The sequence below is a fragment of the Podarcis bocagei genome (genome assembly GCF_964188305.1).
Source record: "Podarcis bocagei genome assembly, chromosome: 12".
In the NCBI taxonomy this organism is placed as follows: domain Eukaryota; kingdom Metazoa; phylum Chordata; class Lepidosauria; order Squamata; family Lacertidae; genus Podarcis; species Podarcis bocagei.
This window is the reverse complement of record NC_138137.1, coordinates 50,314,551-50,341,246: the sequence shown is the minus strand read 5'-3', so window position 1 is coordinate 50,341,246 and position 26,696 is coordinate 50,314,551. Positions and strand designations below refer to the sequence as shown.

At 44.3% G+C, this 26,696-nt stretch overlaps 1 protein-coding gene across 2 annotated transcripts in view; it reads left to right on the top strand.

Moving 5' to 3' along the window:
• The window catches only part of DPP6 (dipeptidyl peptidase like 6), a 527,660-nt gene that overhangs the window by 49,770 nt on the left and 451,194 nt on the right, over positions 1-26,696 (top strand). Inside the window, exon 1 of one of the 2 annotated variants that reach the window (XM_081163565.1) lies at positions 4,695-5,158. The exons of the other annotated variant lie outside the window; for it this stretch is intronic. Coding sequence (XP_081019691.1) covers positions 5,108-5,158 — 51 coding nt within the window. The 5' untranslated portion in view covers positions 4,695-5,107. Of the gene's footprint in view, positions 1-4,694; positions 5,159-26,696 lie in introns of those variants that run through there. 2 annotated transcript variants of the gene reach the window in all.

Genomic DNA, 26,696 nt, shown 5'->3' with positions numbered 1-26,696 from the left:
TATTGAACATTGTGATAAGTGTTTCAACAAGGCAATATACCTGTGAACAAAAGTTGCAGACTGAACAGCTTCCCAGGGGGGTGTCTCCAGCTTTGTTTGCTCTCTCCTCCCTCCCTCCTAACCCATGAAAAATGACAGTAAGTCCTCACATAAACCAGCAAACTCTTTCAGCTTCACCAGTATCTTTTCACTTAAGAGCTCAGCTAATTATGCAGAGCCTGCTAACAATCCAGGAGGAACCTCCATGGCTGGACAAAGAAGCAATGTGGTGTTTATGTTGGTTTCCCCCAAATAATAATAATAATAGTAGTAGTAATATTTATACCCTGCACATCTGGCTGGGCTTCCCCAGCCACTCTGGGCGGCTTCCAACAAAATATTAAAATACTGTACAGTAATGCATCAAAAATTAAAAGCTTCCCTAAACAGGCCTTCAGATGTCTGGTAGTTGTTGTTCTCTTTGACATCTGGTGGGAGGGTGTTCCACAGGGCGGGTGCCACTACCGAGAAGGCCCTCTGCCTGGTTCCCTGTAACTTGGCTTCTCTCAGTGAGGGAACCACCAGAAGGCCCTGGCTCTGGACATATTAAAAAGGAAGGTTTGGGTTTTTTATATATTTAAAGGAGACTGCTTGCTTGCTTGCCCTCCCTCCCTTTGATAAAAAGGGAGAGATTGGTGGTATGGGGACTTCTGGGGGAGCCCTTCTTGGGGGGGGTGGAGGGGAGAAGATTTATCTGCCTGCCTTATGCTGAAATGGGACGTTAGGTACTATGTGAGAATGATGGTGAGGGTGTTTTTCAGTAAGCAGTGCAAGGAAATGTGTGTCTACTCACAAGCAAGCCCTATTGAATTCAATGAGGCTTACCCCCAGGAAGGTAGAAGTTTAGTTGAACTCAGTAGGGCTTATGCATGTATAGATTCCACTTAGACCTCTGAGTGGGGAAGTAGATGCAACTTGACTTGTAAATCACTTAAACTACTCATAAGTTAGTTGAAAATATATTAAACATAATATATGGAAGTTTATTTTTTATTTTTATTAAAACTACTACTTCCCTTGCATTTTAAGGCCTTCCACCTTGTCAAAGCCCTCTGCTGCTGCGGGGAAGTGCGGTGCACCCTCTATCGCCAGAGTGGCTGGGGAAACCCAGCCAGATGGGCGGGTATAAATAATAAAATTATTATTATTATTATTATTATTATTATTATTATTATTATTATTATTATTTATTAAAGAGTTATGGTAGGACCCTCTGCTGCTGTGGGGAGGCCCAGCAAGACCCTCCGCCACTGCAGATATATATTGTGGTATATCGAGATGTTGTGAAATTTAGCTGGAGATATATTGTGATGTTGAAAACCAGATATCTCCCAGCCCTAGTGGCCACCACCACATACTTTGGTACTGAATTCCATAATTTAACCATGTGCTGTATGAAGAAGTGCTTCCTTTTGTTCTGTCCTGAATGGTCCGCCAAAAACTTCATTGGATGACTCCACTGGGGAATTGTGAGAGAAGAAGAAAAACTCTCTCTTCCACTTTCAAAAGAAGACAGTGAATCAAAATTACTGTAGTTTCATGTTATAATAATTTATTATTTATTATTTATACCCCGCCCATCTGGCTGGGCCTCCCCAGCCACTCTGGGCGGCTTCCATAGAAACCAAAAATACACTAAAATATCACACGTTAAAAACTTCCCTGAACAGGGCTGCCTTAAGATGTCTTCTGAATGTCAGGTAGTTGTTTATCGCTTTGACATCTCGTGGGAGGGCGTTCCACAGGGCGGGCACCACTACCGAGAAGGCCCTATGCCTGGTTCCCTGTATTTGCTTCTCGCAATGAGGGAACCGCCAGAAGGCCCTTGGCGCTGGACCTCAGCGTTCGGGCAGAACGATGGGGGTGGAGACGCTCCTTCAGGTATACTGGACCAAGTCCGTTTAGGGCTTTAAAGGTCAGCACCAACACTTTGAATTGTGCTCAGAAACGTACTGGGAGCCAATGTAGGTCTTTCAAGACCGGTGTTATATGGTCTCGGTGACCACCCCCAGTCACCAGTCTAGCTGCCGCATTCTGGATTAGTTGTAGTTTCCGAATCACCTTCAAAGGTAGCCCCACGTAGAGCGCATTGCAGTAGTCCAAGCGGGAGATAACCAGAGCATGCACCACTCTGGTGAGGCAGTCCGCAGGCAGATAGGGTCTCAGCCTACGTACCAGATGGAGCTGGTAAACAGCTGCCCTAGACACAGATTTGACCTGTGCCTCCATGGGCAGCTGTGAGTCCAAAATGACTCCCAGGCTGTGCACCTGGTCCTTCAGGGGCACAGTTACCCCATTCAGGACCAGGGAATCCTTTGTTGATTGGTTTCAACAAAGTTTATCTGAGTTTGTCTCTTCTTGGAGGGAGTTGGTCTACAAGGCTCTTAAGCCAATGTATATCGTCGTCATGAACTCTCATGTGACATTGCTAGCTCTAATAAGGAAGTGAAAAAAAGAGAACATTCATCTTCTAAGTGATAAGTTCATATGTTTTATCACATCAGAAGGGCAGACCATTTGCTGTGGTTTTATGCACACAGGTTTGGGTCAAAAATGCACTTTGGTTACTCTGTTGATTCAACCCCCTCCCCGCAAATTTTCTGATTTCAGTAGGACCACTTGATTGCTGCAGCTCAGGATTTTGTGAAGGTTGGGAAGTGGTTTTACTGTTAAAGATGATCAGGTGTTTTTTTTTTCCCTTTCATCTGGAAGGTTGACTGAAAACTTAGCTTTAGGCCGGGGGACTTGTGGCCCTTCAGCTCTTGTTGATAAAAACTCCCATCATGTGTGACCACTAGCTGTGCTGGCTGTGGCTGATGGGAAAAGGAGTCATGCTTTGACTGGACTTGAGTCCAACTGAGGACTAGTCTAGGGGTTTCCCATCTCTGATTTAGGTGACAAGTTTGCAAGCTTTTTTTGTGAAAAAATGTTAATACCATAAACCTTCCCAAGTGTGTTATGATTTTAAACTCTCCGCCAACCTTTCTCCCCTAAGCTTCTAGCAGAGAATATAGTTTTAAAAATAAATAAAACTGAAACCCTCCTCGGAGAGGCTAAGTGTGGTCCCGCAATTATCTCTTGCAAATCAGCCGCTTGTTTTCCTACCTTCTTGGCTCAGTTACATGCCGAACAGCTAAAGGACCCAAATACTCTTTCAAGGGTAAGTGAATTGTGTGTGCGCGCGCTGCAACAGGGGAGCTGTAAGTCGCGTGTCCTCCCATTTGCTGGCGGCGCCTGAAGGGGAAAAGAAAACTGCAGTCGAAACGTCTTCTCCTCGCAGCATTTTCTAGCTATTGGCGTGACTAGACTATAAAATGAACCCCGCTTTGTTTTTAAGGAGAACAGAGCGCGCTTTTGAACGGCTGGACGCTCAGAGAGTGTGGGCAGGGGAGGAATAAGGGCAGGAGCACAGCGATACGCGCGCTTTCCAGCCCTATCGATGACTTCCTAGCTGGGGGGGGGGAGGAATGGAAGAATGCAAAGAGCGACCGCAAGACACCCCCACCACGGTGGTGATTGATGAATGGAGGGGATTACAGAAGCAGCAGGGCATCCTGGGAAGATGGGGAGGGAAGACTGAACGGTGCAGGCTGTAGCAGCAGCTTGTGTGTGTGTGTTCGTGCGCGCGCGCAAAGGTGAAGTGGGTCTAGAGACAGGGTTTTGGGTGTGTCTCCGGAGCAGCTGGGAAAGGCCGGTGAGCACCGTGTGTGTGCGTGTGCGTGTGTGTGTGTGTGTGTGTGTGTGTGTGTGTCCCGGAAATGCAACAACAAAGAGGGATCCTGAAGTGGGCGTGGCAAGCAGCTCCAAAGGGATCCGAACTAATTCTGGATAGAATGAAGGGAGGAATCAGACAGGGATGCTTAGGGAGAGCAGAGAGGCAGCGTAGCAAAGACGTGGCTCAGGAGGAACTGGAACAGCATCTTACCCGGGGAGTTTGTATGGAGGGCTGGCGGCCCACGGGCACCTCGGGAAGGGTGCTGCGGGGAAAGTGCCACGCCTCTTTCCCTCCCGGGCGGTGGGAACAGCAGCAGCTGATTCAGATGCAGACCCAAACGAGTGCAACCATGGAAACGTAGCGGGTGTCCCATAGTAACCTGCAACAACAACGTTATTGATACCAGTCCTTCCCTCTCTCCTCGCTTGCAGCAGACGTGGCCCCGCTTGCTCCTGGCTGTTCGCTCCCAGGCTGATCAGGGCGGCCAGGGAAGACAAACTGCGATGGAGGGGGGCGCTCCTGCACCTAGTGTCCTAGAGTGTCAGCTTCATGTGCAGAAAAAAGGGGGTTTGTATCTTCTTCCCTGGCACGACGCTCCTCAGGGTGCAAATGCATAAATAGAAATGCGTTTGGAGAAGAGTCAACCCATACATACATCACCCTTTTTATTCTTTCCATCCGAAAATCTGCTTAACCTTGATTAAAAAATAAATAAAAAGCAGCGGCTCTCTTTTCTTTTTGCCGGTGTCTGTGGTCTGAGAGAGAGAGAAAGAGAAGAAAGCGTTTAGCACGTGCACCGAGGCAAGCCTCACCATATTATCACGACAGCGACGCTTTCCTTCCTCGCGACAGCGGTGTGTGTTTGTGATGTGGCGGCGAGTGTGCGATAGGGGACGAGCTTCCTCTCTCTCCTTCTCTCCCCCCCCCCGCCAATGTTTACTCAGAGTTCTCGCAGGACGTGATTCAAAGCTTGGGCATCTCCCTCTTTTTCTTCCCCTTTAAACATTTCTGGAGTCTTTGTTGCAAGGGGAATGGGGAGAGCGGAAGAATGACGAGGACGGCGGGTACCACTACAACCCCACCAAAAAAAACCCTATGTTAATTTTTTTTTTAAAGGGCGTTGAGCTTAAATGAGGGGGGGGAAGGGGTTGGAAATCAGAACTCTTTTCCCTCCTCCCCGCTCCCGTTTCCTTCCCCCCTCCCCACGAATAAACATCTCCTCGCAAGTGTAAAAAGCCGAGCTTCCTGACTAAAGTGACCAAGCCGATGGATTATTAAGTAGTAAGCCTGTATTGTAAGGAGACTGGCAGGCACGCGCTTTCCATCAGCACCGTCTCCCCATCCAAAGGCAAAATGAAGGAGAAAGCAATGATTAAAACCGCTAAAATGCAAGGCAACATGATGGTAAGTGACGACGATTCCCGCCGCCGCCTGCGCCTCAGTAACTCCGGGGCGTCTTTTCTCGGCGTTTGTTTGATACTATATATATATATGCAATGCCTCTTCTTAGGGGAAGCGTGATCTGGGCAGTCCACAGGATCTCCCCCACGCTTTTTGCATTTGGAGCCCACCTCCTTAAATACTAGATGGGTCTGCCTAAGGTGGATTCCCCCCCCCCCCAAACCGGATGGCGATGATCTTTGTCTGTGTCGATGCTTCTATTGTGGGCTTGGAAACCCATTCTCTCTATATATTTATATCAAGATTGATGGAATATATAAATATTCTATCTAGCTATCGTAACGGGGAATATGGGAGAAGCAGAGTGCGCGGAGGTTGAACTTGAACCTCAGGATTTGAAAGATCTTGCTTCTTCCTCGCCCCCACCTGCTTACTCCTCCTCCCAGTCCATTGTTTCCAGTTTGATAAGCGCTCTGGCTGTTCCTGTTTTTTCCCCCCTCTCTCTCACACTCGGACTTGGCGGAAGGTACAAAGCGAAGGGTTCAGCGCCTGGTCTCAGGTGGCAGCGCCGAACTCTTCCCCGGGGATTACAAGATGTCTGGAGGTGTTGAATTTTGGGGGAATTGAAACCAAGATCAGCACCAGCGCCTCGTTGACAACTTTGACAACTTGAGCACCGGAGTGTGTGTGTGTGTGGGGGGGTCTTCCTCCCCACCTCCCGTTTTCTGCCTTTATTTTAAGCAACAATTCTCCCTTCCTTCCTCCCTTCCTTCCCAATCCCCCTCCCTCCCATCTATTTATTCTTGGTCGGGTACTTTTTTTTAGCAATAAAATTTGCCGAGTTCTCCTGGGGAAGCGCCGGATGCCATCTTGGCGCTGATGGAAACGCGTTTGTTTTGCCCTCCTTCGATCGAGGGAGGGTTTGGTTTGTTTAGTGGTTCGTTGCGCGCGCGGGGGGGGTGCTTTATGGGCTGTACTGGCTGTGGGTATGCTGTTGGGATTTTTGTGAGAGTGTGTGCCCTTGTGGCTGTCTGGCTTGTTTGGTGGCACGTGATGTCTTCATAGGTGATATGTTTCTTCTTTTAACTTAATAAAAAATAACTATTGAGGCTTTTATGTAAACGCTTAAAAATTACCTGTTAGTAGCTGCTTTTTTCGGTAAACTATCTTGCACGCTCATTACTTAGGAAATGGCTATTGCTTAAGTGAAAGGTGTGCGTGAGTGCTTGGAGGTCGGCCTCCGTCTCTTCTGAGGTACTTAAATACAGCAATTCAAGTACTTTGCGTCCTTTCACTGAAGCCCCTGTTGGTGACTCACGTTCCTCTTCTTTTTGTTGTTGAAAGGAAATGCTCTTTCTAGCACAATCGTGCTCCCTGCCTACCCCCCTTTCTTTCAACAGGAAGGTGCAGTACTATGTGACCTGTGAATCCAACGAAGGGGACTGAACAGGAAGTTATGGAATCAGTTTTCAAAATGGAACATTGCATTAAACATGACTGTTGCCATCTCTATTGTCTTGAAACAGAGGTTCTTCTGCTTAGGATTTCTCCCACCTACCCTTTCCCTCTCTAAAGGTCACTATAGCTTCTTTTGACTTGGCTGTGACTAAAAGAACAGCTAGCCTGCTTGACATGCTTTCCAGCTGATTATGCTGCAGCCTTAGCCTGATTTGCATGTACAATGTTGCAGTATTAATAAAGAGAAACCTATTGCTCATTATGTTTTAATGATCTCTTTAAAGGGAAGGAATAGGTTTCCCTGCTCCTGCTAAAGAAACTGATCTGTATTATTTTTGGCAGGGGTTTCCTCTTTCCCTGTTAGTTGCCATAAGTTCTGCTAGGTGCTAGAGTGGAACAGATCAACACACTTAATTCTAGGTCACATAGTGAATGAACTAGGAACATAGCTGTAGAGCAAGAGGTAAGCACTACCAGATCAATTTCTTTCATTGAAATCAGTGCTAAAACTGGCTGCGATCCACAGACTCCATTAATTCCACAGTTGTCTGTTCTGAAGTCTTGTGGGGCTGTTCTGAGTGCGTGCAGATGTCTCGACTTTAGTGGAGATCTGTTCTGCCAAAATTGTTGAGTCACAGGTCTGGAGTACTGACACTTAGCTTTAAATATTACCCCTGATTTGTCTGTTACGCTTTGTCTTCGTTAGTAAGTATTGTATTGGTTGTAAGGGGAGTTGGTGTTTGGCCATTGCAACCTGTAATCTGGTTTGTAGCAACACGTGTCATCTGTCCTAATGCATTTGAGCACTACTAATGGACAGTTGGAAAACATAAGACATAATAGCTCTGCTCAATGATGTTTTCAAAGTACTGTGCTGCTGGTTTAATTTTGAAAGGGAATCTATTCTTTGTTAATGTTGACATTTCCAAAGTGGCTAGACTAGGAGGAGAAAGCCTTTCTTTCCAGCCTAAGGGCAACCTTCAAGGGAACACATGCCAGTGGCACTAGACCCCAAAGTGGGCAGAGCAATAGATGTTCCTCTTACTTTTGTACAGTAGCCTACATTTCAGCCATGAGAAAGCTATACACTTCTATGTCCCCCCCCCCACAAGCAATCTCCGCATCCAGGGAAGCAGCGGATATTCAAGGCCACACTCCAGTTAGGGAAAAGCACTTGAGGAGGGTGAGACAGAGCCAGTAAGGAGACCTGGCCAGAGGAGAGTCCTGGGGAGAGACATCAAATTTGGTCTGCAGGCCAAAGGTATCCAATACATGCCCTGGGCCATTGTGTTTCCATTCTACTCCATTCTGAACTTTTCTCATTCCTGTTGCCCACTTAACAAAACTTTTTTTCTTCCTTTTGTAAAACAACAACAACAACACACTCACCAATCATTGTGCCCTTCCAGGATTTTTCTTATAGACATATGTCATAGTACATTTATCTTGAAAACAGTTGATAGGCAAAATTACAGCAGAGATTTGCTCTATCAGCAATGCTCCAGTTACACTGTGTAATGTCTGGTAGCAGGTGATGAACTGCTTTTCTCAGGGGTGGGGGTGGGGTCCCTCCAAATTCTAAAGTGTGTGTCCGTCTTTCGTTCATAAACACACTGCTACCTGCTTGATTTTGGAAAGTAATCAAACAGCTTTCGGGCAGTATTCCTATGAGCAATTTGATTGTAAGTTTCCTGACAACTTGCTGAGTATTTATTGATCTCTCTCTCTCTCTCTCATTGAAAGGTTCTTGTTAAATTGAACTATTTCATTCATGTGTGAAAGACAGCCTGTGAAAACTCTGTAACGCAGCCTGTTGTCTTGTTATGAAAACCCTGTAACTATATTTCAGTGCCCCTACACTTTTTCGATGTCTTAAGTTTTTTTTAATTAAACCAGCTTTTGTAAAAACTAGAACTTGTGACACACGGATAAAAGTTGCATTTATTTTTGGTCCCCCCTCCCCCCCCATATTGTGTAGCCTGGAAAAACTTCTATTTTTACTCTATTGCATTCCTCATTCATCAAACTAGCAGAGGGAATATCATGAAGAAGGCAAAGCTCCCAGGCACTCTGAGTATGTCAGTTCATTATTTCAGTTGAATGCTTTGGTAAGTGGCATAGGTTTGCTTCCATATAATCACTTATTTTTTAAAATAAATTTGCATATGCTTCAAATGGAGAACATAAATAGCTCCATAATTGCTGTGTTGTGGTAGAGACTATTCTATTCCATAGCTCAGGTTGCAACCTGATACACCACATGCCTGGGACTAAGTCTAATTGAACTCCGTCTAGTTTACTCCTGAGTGGACATGGACTCTTACTTCTCTCTGTGTGTGTTTATAGGATTGAACTACCATTGGTGCTACCTGGGACTAAGGCTGTGTACACGCTCCTGTTTATTCTGCATTCAGTGCACTCCCACGACTGGTTTGTGAAACCGTGTACACAATCCACACATATCCTGCAGTTCCTTGAGAAATACTGTGTTTTGATATGTTCCCCCTTCTGCCAAAACACTTTCTATTCAATTTGAAAATGTAACCATATGTACGATGTCTGTGCCCATTCACCGCCCACTGGTGTAGACAGACAGACAGACAGGCAACTTGGAAATAATAAAGCCACAGAATGGTATGGTTGGAAGGGACCCCAAGGGCCATCTAGTCCAACCCCCTTCAATGCGGGAATCACAGCTAAAGAATCACTGACCAGATGGCAATTCAACTTCTGTTTAAAAACCAATGACAATGCAGTGCAATGACACGCAAATGTGTTTTGAGTACGTAGCCCAACTGTTGGGTGGGAGAATTATGTGCATAAAAACTCGCCTTAAAAGAAGGAGAAATGCAGAAGCTTCACTCCACCCTACAGCAAGAGATCCCAGACATGCCAAAGTGATTTGAGTAGTGAAATTTAAGAAGTGTTTGATTGCTCTCGAGTAAGCATACGTGTTTCCTTTAATCGGTTGTGCTAGGCAACAGTGGCCACTGTCACTGTTTTCATTTTTACTCTTTTTTATATAATTTTTTATTAGTTTTTTTAACACACCATTTTCAACAGTAGTTAAACATATTTTTTTTAACATCTTATTCAATATTTTGACTTCCATCAGTCCAGTCTAAAAATTTTCCAATCTAATCTCTTAGTATGCATTTCTTATTTTCCCTGTTACATTTAAAGCTCATAACCAATATCTCTAGTCTTTATCTACTTTGTAGCACTTCATATATTTCTGCCTACAAAACGTCTTGCAATCCTACTAGCGTAATTTGTTGATTACAATTGCTCTTCAAATAGTTCGTATACTTCTTCCAATCTTCTGTAAATCTCTGTTCCCACAGGTTTCGAATCCTTCCTGTCATTTTGTCCAGTTCTGCACAGTCCATCATTTTCATCTGCCGTTCTTCTTTCGTCAGAATTTCTTCTTGCTTGCTTCCGTTTCTAACAATACTCTTGCCGGTTTTCATTTTTACTCTTAGTGGGTCTGGCAACTGTGGATTTTGAGAAATGCAGGGAGGCAGATAGAAAGCTGCCACTAGCCACAGTGGCTATGCTCTTTCCCCATGTTCAGAGGCAGTAATGCTTCTGAATACTAGTTGCTGAACACCGTAGGAGTGGAGACTGCTCTTGTACTTGGCGCCTCCTTATCTGTTGCCTACAGGTATCTGGTTGGCTGTTGCGAGAACAGGATGCTGGACTCGATGGGCCATTGGTCTGATCCAGCCAGCTCCTCTTGTGTAATTATGTTCATCTAACCTCAGTTCCTAGATTAGGGGGTGGTTCCTTCCCTATCTCTATAGCTATGCTCATAGTTCATTCAATCCATGGAATTGTTAGCAATGAGGAAGCAAACACTTGTAAAAATAATAATAATAGATGGCCACTGAATACATTTATATAGAGTAGTACTGATTTTTTGTTTTAAATCAGAGTAATCAAGAACAAGAGGAGCTTGTACTTGGATCCTTGATGTTGTGGGAAATTATCGGGGTGTGAGGATTTTGGTTCCCCCCCCGTATATAATGGGGCACAGAACCTATGTCCCTCCTGACGTCGTTGGGCTCCAACTCCCATCAGTCCCAGGCAGCATTGTGAATGGTGAGGGATGATGGGAGTTGTAGTCAAGCAATGTATGGTGGGCCAGAGGCTCCCCACCCCTGGCTTATAGTTTTGGGCTGGGGTGTTTTCCATGCCGTCGTCTCCATTGAAGCTTCACTACTGCCAGAGGTACCCAACATGATGCCCACCAGATGTTGCTGGGCTTCAGCTCTCATGGCCTGAGATGACTACTGGGAGCTGTAGTGCAGCAACATCTGCAGAGCATCTTGTGTCTACCTCTTGCCTAAGGTAAGGATGATTTCCCTGAGAATTAATGTTCAGTTTCCTAACTTCCCTGAGTTGATTTCTTGCTGAATATCACTGTAACATATAACTACTAATCTCGGGAGAACTCATGAACAATTGCTCACTTACTTCATTTTCATATTCTTTCAATATCATTTAAAACTATTGCCGTTGTTCCTCCACTTCAGACGGTCCTTTTGGTATAACTTAAATGCTCCCTGTTCAGCTCTTGCATTTGAGATACTCTTTTTTTGTCAACGTGATCATCTTCCTTTAACTTAAATCTGAGTTGTTCAGAATTGACTGTGGGTAAATTTAATTCAGGAAAGCTGTTGGGTTGTAGGGTATAATAATTGCTTATAATAATTGTAAACCCATTTCATTCAATATTTGCTTTACTCACTTGGTGCCCTTACTAGCTGCTTTCACTAGGGACTTAACTACCTCTCAGGCCACCTTTAGTAGGCAGTTTTTTGTGCTTGGTAACTGGAAGACGTTCATGTTGACAATGGACATCTCCACTTGCATAAATATTCTCTCGCACACATGCACACAAGGAGGAGCCAGTTACAATTTGCGAGGTGAGATGAGTATTACGATGGTAATAAACCCTATGGGACTAAATGCTATCCTTTATGACATTTTTGCAAATCACTGAGCCACACTTCCAAAAAGGCACAATTGTACTGGAATTTATGCAGTTGTATCCACTTGTAATGAGTTATGAATTTGGCACACAAAGAGGGAATACTTTTACTGATGTGAAACAGACTTAATTGAGGTCAGAATTTAGCCTAATGGCTTGTCTCTCTTTCAGTTAAAGGCATCTCTCCAAACTGTGAGCTGGTAGAATGGCAGTTACTACAGGGAGTGCATTCATTCCCAGTGCTTTCAAGTAAAAAAATTGGTGTAGCTATTCCATCACTCCTACTTCTGGTAACACACGAAACGGTACTGGTTCTTTGGTTCCTGAATCTTACTATTTTGGTTAAGTGTAAAGGGCAAATAGGGACAACATTCTAGTTCTTGTGAGTTCTTATTTTCTAGGGCTTCTGTCCAACTTACGGTTGCATCTCCTATTGCGGTCGCTAAATAAATATTAAATGGGCAGAAATCCTGTAGAATTTAAGGGAGCTGTGCACGAATATGATTAGTCTTCTTTTAGCTTAATTTGGGAGCCTTTCCCCCTCCTTCCTACCTTGCCTTATCTAATGTAAATATTAATTCCTTTTCACGAGGTCCTATCATTTTATTTTTTATATGATGCTCAGGATGCCAGCACTTAAATAAACATTGCATTATGATAAAAGTAATGCAAACTGATAAACTCAAGCCATATCTTAGTGATGGTAGCATAGGCATTCTAGCTGTATAATTGGTTATCTTGGATTAACAGCCCCATGCTAATTTCCACTAGGTTCCAATCTACTTGAATTCAAACCCTACTTGAATTTTCTTTTGTGGGAGGTAATTGTTTTCTTAACATTGTTGTATAAAGGGCAACCGGGATACCCAGAACTGATTTACATATTCACTTATAATTCTCATTCTCAGATAAGATGTTATTTTTTGCCAAATCCTGAATTTTGTTAAGTCATTATTTCCATTCTTTTCCTTGCAAGTCTTTGTATGTATGTATGTATGTATGTATGTATGTATGTATGGGTTGTTGTTTGTCTGTTTTGATTCCAGTATCAAGACAACAGCACCAGAGTTGCCCTCTGGGGGCAGTCAACATTTTTTGTAGGCTACTCGGGGATTAATGGCAAAGGCTATGTGACTACATAATGATTGCTTCAGATCTTGATTGTATTGCTGATACTGGGCTCAGATTCCAGCTAGATCACACACTGAATAATGTAGTTGATTCTGTGTTTATGACCTGTGAGAACATATACATAATCTTTATAATGGCCTATTTTTTTAAGTTCCATTATTCTCCAAAGATTGTATAAAATGTTTGAATTCATTATCTTGTGGCTTTAATGGCTAATGATGATTGAATAGCAGGGGAAATATGGGGCTGGTTTTTCTTTCATTGGGCATGAAGAAACATTACTCCATCCCATTCTATTTCCTAATCACATGGAATCTTACAACAGAACACCAAAAAATCGATTAGCTGTGCCCTGTTAACTTTAATAGGACTCCACAAATTCCAGAATTAAGACAAGTCATATAGTAAGCCAGGGCTTTGTTTCAACTGGAACTCACAGGATCTCCGTTCCAGCACCTCTCATTGTGGGTGCCATTGCCATTATAAGAGAAGAAGAGGGGTGTTTGTGGTGAGTTCCGGCACCTCTTTTTCTAGAAAAATAGCACTGAGTCAGACATGACAGTATGCATTTCTTACACCATTAGAAAACACTAGATACAATCATCGTATGTTGGATATAAACTGAATACAATCATTGCAAAATATTTTTGGGATTATTTGATGACTGAGAGGTGCATTTCTCATATGACACCCCCCCAACATATCTCACTAGTTAAGACTTCTTGGAAATACTTGCACACTGTGACTCTGCTGGCTGTACATTTGCTAGTTGTACACTTGCTTTTTGTAACATCTCTTATTGCTTCCCCTTTGCTCCTTTTGCACTCTGCATCGTGCTTGGCTGTTCCATAGAGTTCCATTAGGTAGGTTTGAGCTTAGCATATTGGCCGCTTTCTTTCCACCCAAATAGCTCGTATGAGAACAGTTCCTTGCAATTACACTAATTGTTTCAGCTATGCAAAAGAACACGTGGGCGATAACATCCGAAAACTGCACAAGAGGCCTGTCCACTGTGGTATTTGTGGCATTTTGAGTTGTACATATGTTTGCACAGGCTGTGGAAATGAGAACACCCCCCCTCTTTGACATGATTCCAATATTCAGTTGGGTAATGCATCGGTGCAGAAAATGAAGGGCAGTTGCATTGCACTGTGGTGAGGAACCTAAGGCTCAGGGACTGAATGTGGCCATCGAGGGATCTTTATCCAACCCATGGAATGGTCCTTAAGCCAAACTCTCCTTCCCACACTGGTCTTGCTCTGAACCCTACTTGAGTGTTGTTGTTTACATTTGTTATGTTTGTAATGATGTACCATATTTTTCGCTCTATAAGACGCACCAGACCACAAGACGCACCTAGTTTTTGGAGGAGGAAAACAAGAAAAAAAAAATCTGAATCTCAGAAGCCAGAACAGCAAGAGGGATAGCTACGCAGTGAAAGCAGCAATCCCTCTTGCTGTTCTGGCTTCTGGGATAGCTGTGCAGCCTGCATTCACTCCATAAGACGCACACACATTTCCCCTTACTTTTTAGGAGGGAAAAAGTGAGTCTTATAGAGCAAAAAATACGGTAATTTTTTATATGTTGTAAGCCGCCTTGAGCATGGTTTTAACTTCGGAAAGGTGGCATACAAATAAAATGATTGATTGATTGATTAATAATTCCTCTTGTTTACTTGGATGTGGAGATGTGTGTGTAGAAATATCTGTGCAAAGGTAAGAGGCACATCCATTTTTGCCTTTGGTCATGCCCACCACCTGTATGTAGCCCCCAGAATATGCAGAACATACCCCTTGGGTTGTTTACAAAGAACACATCAACAAACCCAGTTTTGCTATAGAGTATGCTTGGCTATTGCCCCACTCACAATGCCTGTTTTCTGTATTCATGATTTATATTTTTGGAGTATTAGCATCCATCTGTTTCAGAAGACAATGGAGGAGTGTGACTTTTGGGGGTGAAGTAAAACTGTTGGTTGATTGCAGCACCTGCTGTGGCTGTAGAGACTGATATGGGAGAGACTTTTTGTTGTTGTTGTTGCTGTTGGGGCAAATGAAGGTTGTCTGCTGCAGATGCACCAAGGAGTTTCTTCTCTCTGTGCTCCTCACAGTGGCCATCCCTTAAGATTTCATTTTTGGTGTGCACCTAAGAACAATATGTGGAATACCCTTCAAATCTGGGTGAAATTGGGTGAAGGGTTGATGCTCACATGAAAATGGAAGGGGATTTTTTTTTTGAAATGGCACTTCATCATTATTTCTTTACTACATGTTTATTGAATAGGCTTCCTATAGGAGATAAAGCAACCACAACATCCCGTGGGTGGGTTTGTACAGCTTTTCCCTTCCTCCTCCTCCAGCAATGAAGACCTAATTACGAGAGCGTGAAAAATGCTTTTGCTAATGCCTTCTTATAATATGCTCTGGGGGCTGGAAATTATTTTTGTGAGGATTTGGTAGGTAGAATAAGTATTTGGATGGAAGAACTGTTTCTTTTAATGAACTGTATATACTCATGCTGTTAAGATAACATTTTGCAGGAAGTTTGGCAAAAATAATTCTTCACAATTCGGAAAAAATAAAATAAAATAAAAACACCAAAGACTAGATCTTGGAAAGTTTGCAAAATATACTAGGGGAAAAAAATTCAGTGCAAGACTAAATAGCCACCCACATTTTAGTGAGTAAGAGTCCCTTCCAAGTGGCCAAGATATGCCATCCACACTGCCATTTGTCCCATGATTTTCTTCTGTAGTCCCACTTTCCCCAGGAATAACCAATGATTACTGCTGTATTGGAACAAACATTGATTGGGTTTTTTTTTTTGGCAGATTGGCAGATCAGTGGCGTAGCGTGGGTTGTCAGCACCCGGGGCAAGACAAGTAATTTGCGCCCCCTAACCCGTGGATTTGCGCCCCCTAACCCCCAGATGTTGCGCCCGGTACGGCCGGCCCCCCTGCACCCCCCACGCTACGCCACTGCACTGAGCAAGCGATAGGTAGGTGTGGCTAGAGATCTGGGACGGCGGAAAGAGAAACTGAATGTTCTCTGCGCTCTAATAGTTAGACCGGCGGATAAATCTGCAGTAGAGCACGACAGAGCAAACGAAAACTGCAACAAGAAGCAGAACCAGACAGGAAACCAGCCATGGAGCCCCTCAGGAAAAATACTGAAGGGTCGAGCAGAAATTCAAAAGCGCCGTTTAGCTCAAACCTCCTCTATTTGCAGGACTGGGGAACCTGGTGCCTTTTGGACGCTGCCTGACTTCAACTCCCATCAGCGCCATGGCAATGGTGTGAGGAGGGGATGATGGGAGCTGTAGTCCAAAAACACTTACACAGGGCCACTGGCTCCTGCCCCTGTCCTACTTACTGGATCAGTACAAGGGGGCAAAGGGGTATGAGTGGGAGTGAGCAAAGCTCGCCGTCTATGTCTGCAGGGGGCGGGACGAGGGGGGCGAGGAAGAGGGCTCTGCACATGCCATGCTCTTCTACAGGAGTGGCACCCCAAAGCGAAACCACATCGCCACCGCTTCCCCCGTAGGGCTAAATGCATTGGGCCAAGCAACGCCAACGTGCAGTGCAATCCGCAGCAGTCAAGTCTGTTCAGTTCCGCCCCCCGCCCCCCATGCAAAGGCTATTTGGGGCGGCTGAAGCTCCCCCGCGGAGTCACCCAGGGCAGGGAGGGAGCCAAAACAGACCCGGAGACACTTGGCTGCTGTTATCTGCATGTAAACAAACACCAGCACGTCGCCAATCCGGATCTGGAAGTCCCCCGGGGCCAAGAGGGTGGGAAAGCGACGTCGCTCGCCTGCACGGCCCGGTACCTGCGAGCCCAAGAGGTTCGGCTGAGCCCAGCCCGGCGGAGGAGCAGGCGGCCTCCAGCGCGGCGCAAGAGCGTGACCAGGGCGGAGATCATGGCCCCGCTGCTGGGCAACGAAGGGCGGCGCTGAAAGGGATCCCCCGGAGCGGGTTTGGCGGGCAGAGGCAGGCAGCGCCGCTTGCCCAGGGAGGAGGAGCCTGGCTCTCTCAGTAGCCGGGCTTGGGGGGTGGGAGGGACGGCCGAGTTCCTCCGGATCCTCGAAGAAGCGCCAGCCAGAGCAAGGGTCAGGGAATGGGTGTGACTCTAGTTTGAACCGGGAGAGGAAGGAAATTCATCCAAGGCCCGGGAAACGTATTCAGCACAGCTAGCCGCTCGGGGGCCCGGGGCGGCGCGCGCGTCCTGCAGCCAGGGGCGAGTGCCATGGGGGCGAGCCATGGCAGGGCGCGCTGCGTGGAGCCTCGCTGCAGCCTCCCCCTCAGCTGTAGGGAGGCTGAGGCGGTGGGCAGAGGCCAGAGCGGAGCTTGCGGGCAGTTCGCCCGCAGACGCATGGCTCAGGCACGCTGCAGGCGCCGAGGTGTGGCGCCCAGTGCCCCCCGCCTCGCCTAGCTACCAGTGGCATAGGAAGGGGTGCGCGGTGGGTGCGGGGCTGAAAGGACAGACGAGGCTCCAGCAACCACCCCCACCGCCAAGTCCGCCGGTCCTGCAATCCCTTGCACGCTGACTTGGAAGTACAGTGGTACCTCGGGTTACATACGCTTCAGGTTACAGACTCCGCTAACCCAGAAATAGTACCTCGGGAGGGGCAGAGAGCTGCGAGTGCGCCCCCCAGATGTTGCGCCCGGTGCGGCCGGCCCCCCCTGCACCCCCCACGCTACGCCACTGTGGCAGATGTTCATTCCAATTCAGCAATAAACAGTGGGTTTTCCTTGGGAAAGTAGAGGGGCAACAACAGCAACAACAACAAAAAACCCCAAAACTAAAACACCTATTGGGCCTGTGGCAGCAAATCACATGACAAGCAGAAGAGATCACATGACAAATGAAAGTGTGAATGAGCCCTTGTTTCTTCTTTCAGCCATGTGCATGCACTAGGGCTGGGCGATATCTGGTTTTCAGCATTGCAACATATCACCCACTAAACGTTGCAATATATTGATATATCATGATGCCCGAAATAAGGATGGAACTATGTAGAGGTGAATTGTGGACTGACTAACCCTTGCTGGTGCCATGTAGTTGTCCTTGTACAACCCAGTTGCTGTATTACAGGAGGGAATCACTGATGGCAGCCTCTGCATCCTTAGAAGAGTTCAGGCCATCTCACACCTTAACTGTGAGAGCATTGCTGGGCTGTCGCTCATAGGATCAGACTGCATGAATTTCTAGTTAGCTGAAACTGTAACTTAAGAAGAAAATGCACTATAGACACAATAGTCTAATGCTAATCTGCCCTTCTGTATTTAGAGTTTTCTAAATAGCATCCACTGCTAAATTTGTGGTGTTAAATATTCTGATGGATTGTTTAAGTTTGCATTTATCCTCTTCAAAGCGTTGGTTTTTGCCCCATCTTCCTTGGATAAATGCAACTTCCCACTGCTGTCTATTACTTGTTTACCTTCCCCCACCGTTATCATGATTTTCACTAAACTTTAATATCTTGCTTGGTTTTTTGTCTGCAAGCCCCACTTTGCAGGGGATCTTATTCACCATAGTTCTAATACACTGTGGCCTTTCTCTCTCTCTCTTTTAAAAAAGAATTTAATAGTACTAATGTTAAGGAGACTGTACTAATATTAATGAGACAGCCTGGTTAAACACTTTTCAGGGAGAGTAATTAGTCTGAGCCAGCATGTCCTTGTAGGCGGGAAGCAGAGATGGTGTGAAGTATATCAAATTAGTTTCAGTGGACATTGTAAGACACTTATCTGGAAGCAAAAGTGATTCATGCTGATGACATGAAGCAGGGGGAGATTTATATAAATGATGCTCTGGACATTCATCAATTCCTATTTAAATAGGAACCAAAACCTAAAGCTTTAATTCTCCCCGCCCCCAAAAGCTGAAATATTGTTTAGAACCCTCTGTTGAACCTGAATCAGAAGAGGACCCTAAAAACAGTTCTTGGGTTACTCATTTTAAATAAGCATTTGTATGAAAAGAGAATTGTGTTAATGGTGTCAACAGCCAGAGTGAATCGTGAACATCACACACTAAATTTGGGAGGATGTTGCATATTTTGGCTGGGTTTTTGCACGCCACCCCATTTCCCAAACGGTGCAAGATTCCAAGGGTTCCAGGCATTTACCCAGGGTCCATGATTCCTTTTGTAAATGAGGCACAGAGGAGACTGTGGTGCCTTTGCGATCTATGGTTTATTTACACACATACACAACCTGAACCTGCGATGGAAGTGTTCAGAGCATCAACATTCCAAAAGGGTCTTGCTTCTCCCCATAGTGACAGCCTTGGATTCAAACAAAAAACCAAACACTGCCCTCAAACGCTGTTCTGACTAGCTCTCCAGCTTGCTGCTTTTCTTCTAGGTCACATCACAACTGAGGGCTCACCCCCACACTGCCATTTGTCCCACGATTCCTAGTTATGGGTCTGAAAGATTTTAGTTGCTTTCTGGAGGAAAACCCACTGTTTACTGCAAAATTGGACTGGAATCAATCCACAGAAAAGTCCATTGACATTTTGTTCCGATTCAGTACGAAACAGTGGGGTTTACCTGGGAAAACTGCAGGACAGAACTAAAACCTCTCAGACCTGTGCCTAGAAATCATGAGACAAAGTATGGATGAGTCCTAAAACTTATGTTTAACATGTGTTAGACCACAACCCTGAGATCCTTTTCATGTATACTACCCAGCCTGGTATTCTCGGTGTGTAGCTGTGCATACTTTGCCTAAATGTATGGATTCTGTTAACAGTAAAATGTATTAGTGTATTACGTTTTTTTAAATGTATTGTAACATGTTTGGAGACCTTTGCATAACAAATGATTAACAAGTTTCATAACAATAAATGCAGAACTTTGTAACTGTGTCTGCTGAATGTAACTCTGTTAGTTTCATCCCTGTTTTCTGTTCTATCAAGGTTATTTGGATTTTCTTCCAGTCTTCCGAGGTGTTGGCTATCCCTCCCAATTTGTGTCATCTGCAGATTTAATGAGGATTCCCTCCACTCCATGAGTCATTGATAAAAATGATTGTGAACCCTACTCAAAACCTCTGTCCTGTTTGATTAATGGTAGATGCTGAGTACTATTTTCCAGCCACCTGCGAACCCAGCTGGCGCTGCCATCATCTACCTTGCATTTAACCAGTTTGCTAACCAAAATATTGTGGGGGATTTTGCCAAATGCTTTGCTGAAAGCAAGCTTAAACTATGTCCATAGCATTCCCACAGTCCACTAAACTGAGAGAGGAGATCAATCTGGCAGCAGTTATTCTTGAAAATACAGTGGTTTGTAATAATTATCTTGATAACTGATTATTATATACATTAATCTTATGTAACTTGCTGTAGTTTACTCCTTGCCTCAGTCATGGGGGGGGGGGAGACCGGTGAGCAGGATATGTATCTAGTCCTTTGGCATCTATTCCATTTTCCAGGATTTGTACAGGTAGACAACGTTGCTTCGTATCCCTAAGGTGCAGTTTGTCTGGCCCTGAGCTCACTTTTAGGATAGCTAGGCATTTCCTGACCAATTTTTTAACTGCAGTCCTGACCTCTTGGCAGCCATGCTGCTTATGAGAGGTAGAAGTTTCCTTCTTTGGGAGAAGAGGAAGCAAAGCAGGAGTTGAGCAGTTCCAACTTCCCTTTGCCATCCATTAACATTTCACCATGCTTACTGAGCAGCAGGTCTACCATTTCCTTAGTCTTCCTCCTGCTTTCAGCACACCTGGAAAATCCCTTATTGTCATTCTTGGTATCCTTTGGCATCCTGAGCTTTAGTTCTCCTGACCTTGTCCCTACAAGTCAAGGCTCTTTGTCTGTATTTGTCATTGGCTGCCTGTCCCTTCCTTACATTTGTTGTACATGTCTTTTTTTAAAAAAAAACCCAACCCAAACAGCTCATTACAAAGCTTTTTGTGCAGCCACATTGAGTTTTCTTAAATACGCCTCCCATTTTTCTTTCTTATTGGAATTTTTTGTGGTAGTGCTTTCATTGACAACCTTCATCAAGACTATTCTCCTTCTCCTCCATTATGTCCAGTCATGAAATTCTGCCTGGAATTCCTATGTGTTTATTTCAAATCAGTTTTCCTTTTGATTGACTGAGACATGAAATTGTCTGTATAGAACAGCTTCTGCAGACTGAATGTCTCCAATGCACCTTTGGCCTCTGACACAATACTATGAAATGGAGGCGTTTTGTGCATCCAGTAATGCACAGAAACGCGTGTGTGAATTGGCTTGTAGAAAATTGTCTTAATTCACAAACTGATGACTGCAGTTATTTAACAGGCATTCAGTGCCAGCAGGCAGTGAGGGGAGTACAAGAAGCAACACAGTTCCTGCCTGGGGAATTTACAATCTGCAAAAGATACTGGGCAAAGAGGCTGAATGAGTCGGAAGTGGAAGATCTGCGAGGATTAAGGGGGTAGTTGGAGCAGGGGTGGGAATCCATTAGTCTCCAGATGCTGTTGGACTACAGCTTCCTTCATCCTCAGCCAGTATGATGCATGCTCAGGGATGATGGGAGCTGTAGTCCAGCAATATCTGGAGGGTTCATCTCTTGATTAAAGCATTGTCCAACTGGTGGGCTGGCACCTATTGCGCTGCAACCCAGCCTAAGGTGGGTCATAACAGGCATTTTAAAGCCATGTTATATGGTCTTGGAACAGATTATTTCTGCTGGATTTTAAATGCTGTTTTGCTTCTTATGCTGGTTTTTCATCATTAAATTGAATTAATTCATTGAACGAGTTTTATTGTGTGTTGTCTTTAACTCTGTGTGAACCAGACTTTGTTGACTGGGCAGTGAATAAATGTTCTAAAAAGAAATAAAATGGTTTTGAAAAATTAAGAACCAGGTCACCAAATGGTTGCTTTGCCTGAAGGTGGGTCTTACACCGGAAAAGTTTTAAGATTACTAGGTTAGAGCGAGGTTAGCTGGCAATGGTAAAGGTGAAGTGATTGAATAGTCAATTCCCCAACCCATTAGGATAACTTTGAATAGTTGATCAAGATTAGTTCAAACTATAGGTTAATACTGTACAGGTTAATGATGCTTTGGATTAATAGCTACATGGTGTGTTAGATGTATTTGTACTGAATGCTGATATTGAAGACAGAGGCAGAGCATCTCAGTAGGAAAATCTTATCAGGCAAGGGCAGAAAACTGAATTGGAATTTGCTTGAAATAAATAAGGCACTTGTCAAGCAAATATTTGTTCAAAGGATGTTCAGTCTGATTTTGAACCCATTTGATGGTCTCTGTGCAAACAGCATTGGGCTGATCTGTTCAAGCAGCTGAACGTGTAGTTGGAAAAGTTTTGCTAGAGCCTGCAGTGGAAGTTGCTTTAGCCTTCTCTTGTAAGAGTTTTGCTATTGATTTAATAGGTTTCCTGAACTCTGACCTATGCAGGGAAGCGTCTGCTTGCATTAGACCCAAGGGCTAAAATCATTAACTATCTGGAAACACAAATATTTCAGCGCATGCTCCGTATTGACTTGTAATTTGTATTTTGTCCTGGGCAGATTTGGCATTTGCAACGGTTCTTATCTTAGCTTTTTCTGAACAAATTTTGCCGCTGTTTGGAAAACTTGCTGCGTTGCAGAGCATGGCCTTTATCCCATTAATATGGAATACAGTACTATTACATGTATGGATTTAGAAGCAATACAGATTAAGGGCTCACCCAGACTTTCTTTTGTGCCACACTTTCCTGTCTGTGTGGGTATTTTTCATCCTGTCGCTTTCCCCAAGAAAACCCACTGGTTATACCACTGAATTGAAACAAACAGCAGCTGGGGTTTCTGTGGATTACAGTGGTAAAAAGGTAAAGGTAAAGGGACCCCTGACCATTAGGTCCAGTCGTGACTGACTCTGGGGTTGCGGCGCTCATCTCGCTTTATTGGCCGAGGGAGCTGCCGTACAGCTTCCGGGTCATGTGGCCAGCATGACTAAGCCGCTTCTGGCGAACCAGAGCAATGCACGGAAACACCGTTTACCTTCCCGCCGGAGCGGTACCTATTTATCTACTTGCACTTTTGACGTGCTTTCGAACTGCTAGGTTGGCAGGAGCAGGGACCGAGCAACGGGAGCTCACCCTGTCACAGGGATTCGAACCGCCAACCTTCTGATCAGCAAGTCCTAGGCTCTGTGGTTTAACCCACAGCGCCACCTGTGTCCCTATTCTTAACCTGAAATTGTTCTTAACCTGAGGTACCACTTTAGCTGATGGGGCCGCCGCGCTGCCGCCATGCGATTTCTGTTCTCATCCTGAAGAAAAGTTCTTAACCCGAGGTACTATTTCTGGGTTAGCGGAGTCTGTAACCTGAAGTGTCTGTAACCCAAGGTACCACTGTACCATTTGTTCCAGTTCAGTGGTAAACAGTGGGTTTTCCTGGGGGAAGCAGTGGGACAAAGAAGAAACTGCTTGGACCTGGAAAGCATGGTGCAAAAGGAAGTCTGGAGGAGCACTATGTTCATGGGCACTGTTCCCTACCCAAATTTTTATTTGCCACTCATCAGATTTTCCCATGAATTTGTGTGGTCACCTGCTGCTGCCTCCCTGAAGCTCCACCCTAAGCAAACCAATCAAACTGAATTAGGGAGCTTCAGTGTGCAAGGCAGCTGGTAAGCGTCCAGCTTCTGTTTGTTTTTGAGATGAACCACGTCAGCCACATACTTATAATATAAAAACAATACCAAAAATTCCCATTATGGGAATTAACTTTTTAAAATGTTCCTTGTTTATCCATTTGTTGTGTGAGAAATTTAATGAATTGGTACTTTGGAGAATACATGGATTTATTTATTTATTTTGGATGAAAGATGCTGTATAAATGCAAATGATTACTCTTCTCAAATTCCTGTTCCTTTTAATTATCCCATTTTAGCTATGAGACTGTGATTGTGGTGGGACTGTATGGAAGTACAACAAAAACAGTTGCGACTTATGCTGGGCGAAAGTTTTATTAAACAACAGGAATTTGCTGACCACCCTAGGAAACAGGACAGTCAATACAGCCTTCATATAACTCTGTAGGAAAGACCACTCCCCACTTTGGAAAACTGTGACCTTTTCTGGTTTTGAGAATGCATTAGGCTTCAAATTTAAATTCAATACATTGGCCTGCTTAAACACATTCTACTGAGCATTAGTTTACATTTGTCAACAAATAAAGAATGCAAACATCAATAAACTAAGGGACAGTGTGGTGTAGTGGATGCTGTATTGCAGCACTTCTCAAATTTCCCACCACTGCAGACCAGCTGGAAATTGGTGGATGTCTTGATGGGCTCCTCAGTAAACTTTTTTTTGTTGTTCTACAGAGTGAAGCATATAACTCACACTTTCATAACATGTTTTCCCTTCCATGCCAGCATGATTGTCAAAACCACTGCCATCAGAGCCTTGTTAACTTGCTTGGCTATTCAGGTCCTGGCCAGAATGGCCTCAATATCTGCTGTCAGGAGGGGAGGGAGGAAATCAAGTCTGGGGCAAGGTACAATAACTATTGATTGTTCAACAGCCTTTCCACAAACCAGCTGAATGGAGGTCGTGGACCACAATGGGCTGAAGCAAAGCAACAAACCACAATAGTCCTTTTGAGATTGTCTGTCTATGTATACTGGGTTCACCAAAAGAGAAAAATAGTTTTGCTCCCTTTCCAGAGGACTGCACCAACACTTCAGTGCTGGAGAGCCATGTCTGGCAACCCAGACGATGATGATGATGATGATGATGATGATTACCTGGATGGAATACTTCCTAGAAGCCCTACTTATGCAGCCTTGAGTTCCATGACAGAAGAAAGTCAGTATATAAATGTCCCCTGGCAGTTTAATTTATTTGTTCCCTTATCCCTCTCTGCTGTCAACATTCAGATAAAAAAAATATCAGGGCAGAGTTCTGCTTTGTTCTAAACTTACTCTGTAAAAGCGCCCTGGTCGCTGCCCACATTATATTTTGTATATAATGTGGGCAGCAACCAGGGCGCTTTTACAGAGTAAGTTTAGAACAAAGCAGAACTCTGGTCTACGGCTAGCCACCTCAGATATTTCATTTCACTTTCACACCTTTCTATATTACTATACACAAGGCAGTTTACAACCTGAAGAAGCAACAAAATAAACAGCAAAGATAATACAGCTAATAACAATCTGATCCAGTAGGAAAATGTCACAATAAAAACATAACTCAACATAATATATCATAATGTGTTTTACAACTCCCCTCTTTGAAAACTGGTGTGTGTGGCAAGGAATAGCAATCTGGGCTTTGTGCTTAAAGTGGTCTCTTGAATGTGCATCAGAAATTTTCATTCCATCAGTGTTCCAAGCACATGTTGTATTAAATTGTGTGATGAACCACCACCACCCCACACTTTTTAAATGTGTGTAGTATTCAGACTTGAAGCATAGAACTGTGTCCTACATGTAAGTACCAAATCTCATTGAGAACCCAGGCACAAAATGTGCCCCTGCCCCTGGACAGAAGATTAGTGTATTGACAGGAAAGCAGATTGAAACAGAAACTTTATGGGATTAAAAACTGGCCACAACTTTATTGATAAGAGATGGAGGTAGGCTTTGTCTCAGGCATTGGGTGTATATCCTGAATTGGCCCTTGTCCTGAAAGCAGGAATTTTTTATCAGGGTTGTGGTTGGGTTAAGGACTATCTCAAGATGCAAGTCAACTAAGCTGGACCCCTCCAGGCTACTATTGGAAGTTCTATGGCTCATCTGCCCTCCACTTGGCTTCAGGACAGAACTTCTACCCAGACCCCATTTACTGTGATATTGTGCCTGCATGGGGTTGGAGTGATGCACCAAGTGAAGACTTTTGCACTCTGGTCCACCGCTCTTGCCAGGACTACTTCAACAGCCTTTATTGGCCAGTTTAAATGCAAGCCCCTGTGGCTGGCCAAGGCGATTCCAATGGCCAACTGCAAGGGGAAATGGTTTACTCCATGTCCCAAGGAGAAAAGCTGGCCAGGCCACAACTGCCACCCCCTTGGAACTCAGTGAGCAACCCTTCTGCAGTGTCACTGTCCAAGAGAGGAATAAAGAAATGGAATGCTGAATGGACTGTATAGACCAGAGGCCTTAACTTACTTTCAGCCAGAGCCAGGGAAACTATAGCACTTCAGCTCAGTCTAGCTAGCATACCCAGTTTCCAAGGATGATGGGAGTTGTAGTTCCTTAACATTAAAAGTTCATAGGTTTTTGAAAATTGGCATAAGCTATGAAATTCAGTGAAACTTATTGGTTTAAATGTGTATCTGAAGAAGTATGCATGCACATGAAAGTTCATACCAATAACAAACTTAGTTGGTCTCTAAGGTGCTACTGGAAGGAGTTTTTTTAATTTTGTTTCGACTATGGCAGACCAACACAGCTGCCTACCTGTAACTAGAATTATTGGTTTAAGACACTTTCCAGAATTAGGACTATAGTTTGCTAGTCTATATCACCCCCCCAACCATACAGGTAGGCTCAAGACATGTAATTTAAAGAAAAGGGATCGTGAGACTCCTTCTCACTAATACAATACCTCAGTTCCACCCCCACCCTTGAAATTATACATCAGAGTAGAGATGATACAGTATTTCTGCTGAACTGAGTCCTTAGTGTATTAGAGCTGCTATTGCAGAAAGCAGATTACTTACTGATCACTGCTTTATCGCAGGCTGTGGGAGGATTTTGAAGTGACCCCCCATTTTTTTTTAATTAAAGTTGTTTATTACTTATTCATTAAGGCCATTGTTAATCTGCTGCTAGCATGCAATAGGCAGCCTTTCCAGTAGTGTTTTTTATTATTAAAAAAATTGCTTACATACAAATGGCTATCAATAAAGGAAGCCTTCATCATGGAGGAGGCTGGGGGGCTGACATGCATTAATAGTGCTATTATCCCCAGGAAGCCAAAAAAAAAAAAAAAAAAAAGGCTATTAATGT